Genomic DNA, 1,261 nt, shown 5'->3' with positions numbered 1-1,261 from the left:
GTACATAATTAAAATATCTACAAGGATACTTGTATTTTTATGTCCTTTACCTTTTTTAAACCTTGTTCCGGTTTCATTGTAATTTTAAAGTACGTGAGATGACAGAGAAGGGTTTGTGTGTTATTTTCGGACTTGGCACGCTAAACCTTCTTTCTTTTCCCATTTATTGCTTAAATTTCTACTATGGTGTGCCATAGTATTCATTCTCGTGGAGTACTTAAAACGATGAAAGAGTTGAATCGGTGAAAGAGTCGGTATTGTCGGAGTTACTTTCAGCAGCATCTACAAACGCTGTAGATAGATCTCCGGCCAGTTTGCTCACAGTTTGCGAGGTCACATCATACATGAAGATTTCCTTCTCGCCTTGATCCGCGCCCTCTGGCCTGCAATATCATCGATGATTATTTGAAAGCCGAAGGAAAGTGAAGTCCGGCGATTTTGATCGTTATTGCTGGGAGAGATGTTCGCGGAAGCGGATCGAATAGAACGTTCATGGAAGATGACGATGGATGACGGAGAATATGGCTCGTTAAAGAATAATTGTATGTGTCGTTTAAAGCTAATGGTCGAGTTAACAAAAGCAAACGAGTATAGGTAAGCGTGATTAGTTATGGCATCGAACTCATGTCTATCACTTACATGGTTACCAATAGAACCACCGACTGTTTCTGCGGCTCCGTTCGGCTTTCCTGCTCCAACCACTTCTTGTAGTTGTCCGCCGTTGGTTTTTTCACCAGTTGTTTCAGAGTATCGCCGGCGAGAAACTTGACCGCTTGCACATCGCTGACCCTTCTGCCTTGCCTCGATTCAATCTCTTTTTCCTCATGAAAGTTATAGTCGACGGGTGCCAATACAACTACGCTAGAGATCTTCCGACCATTAAGTTGCGGCACGTCCGGAATAGGGAAGGAAGCACCACTCACTTTGAGCGGTAGATAACGATTATATTGGGACTCGTCTTTCTCTCCTACGGTTACGGGATTCAACCTGGTAGCATCATCGCGTATGTGTTGATCCGCTAGCGCCTGGCCTTGCTCCGTATTTGGATCGAAGCGTACTACTTTCATCTCCACTCCACCTGGCCGCAAGGTAGCCTGCTCGAACTTAGTCGAGCTATCGGTAGCCGCCTTCTTCGCCGAAACTGGCGAGGAAGTGGAGGAAGAAGAGGAGGTCGAGGAGGAAGCGCTCTCTGCCGTTTGGGGTTTCTTGACGATCGACGGGACCGGTTCGCTGGCAGCTACCGCGGAACCGCCTCCGGCAC

At 46.7% G+C, this 1,261-nt stretch overlaps 1 protein-coding gene across 1 annotated transcript in view; it reads right to left on the bottom strand.

Moving 5' to 3' along the window:
• Positions 1-1,261, bottom strand: part of LOC100743105 (YLP motif-containing protein 1) — a 5,713-nt gene continuing 4,452 nt past the window's right edge. The window contains exons 3-4 of the mRNA XM_012386057.3: positions 640-1,252; positions 1-383 (exon numbers count right to left, since the gene is read on the bottom strand). Coding sequence (XP_012241480.1) covers positions 218-383; positions 640-1,252 — 779 coding nt within the window. The 3' untranslated portion in view covers positions 1-217. The remainder of the gene's footprint in view (positions 384-639; positions 1,253-1,261) is intronic.

Source organism: Bombus impatiens, unplaced genomic scaffold (genome assembly GCF_000188095.3).
Source record: "Bombus impatiens unplaced genomic scaffold, BIMP_2.2 scf_0377, whole genome shotgun sequence".
In the NCBI taxonomy this organism is placed as follows: domain Eukaryota; kingdom Metazoa; phylum Arthropoda; class Insecta; order Hymenoptera; family Apidae; genus Bombus; species Bombus impatiens.
Note: the sequence above shows the minus strand (reverse complement) of the source record. Positions and strands in the feature narration are given on the sequence as shown.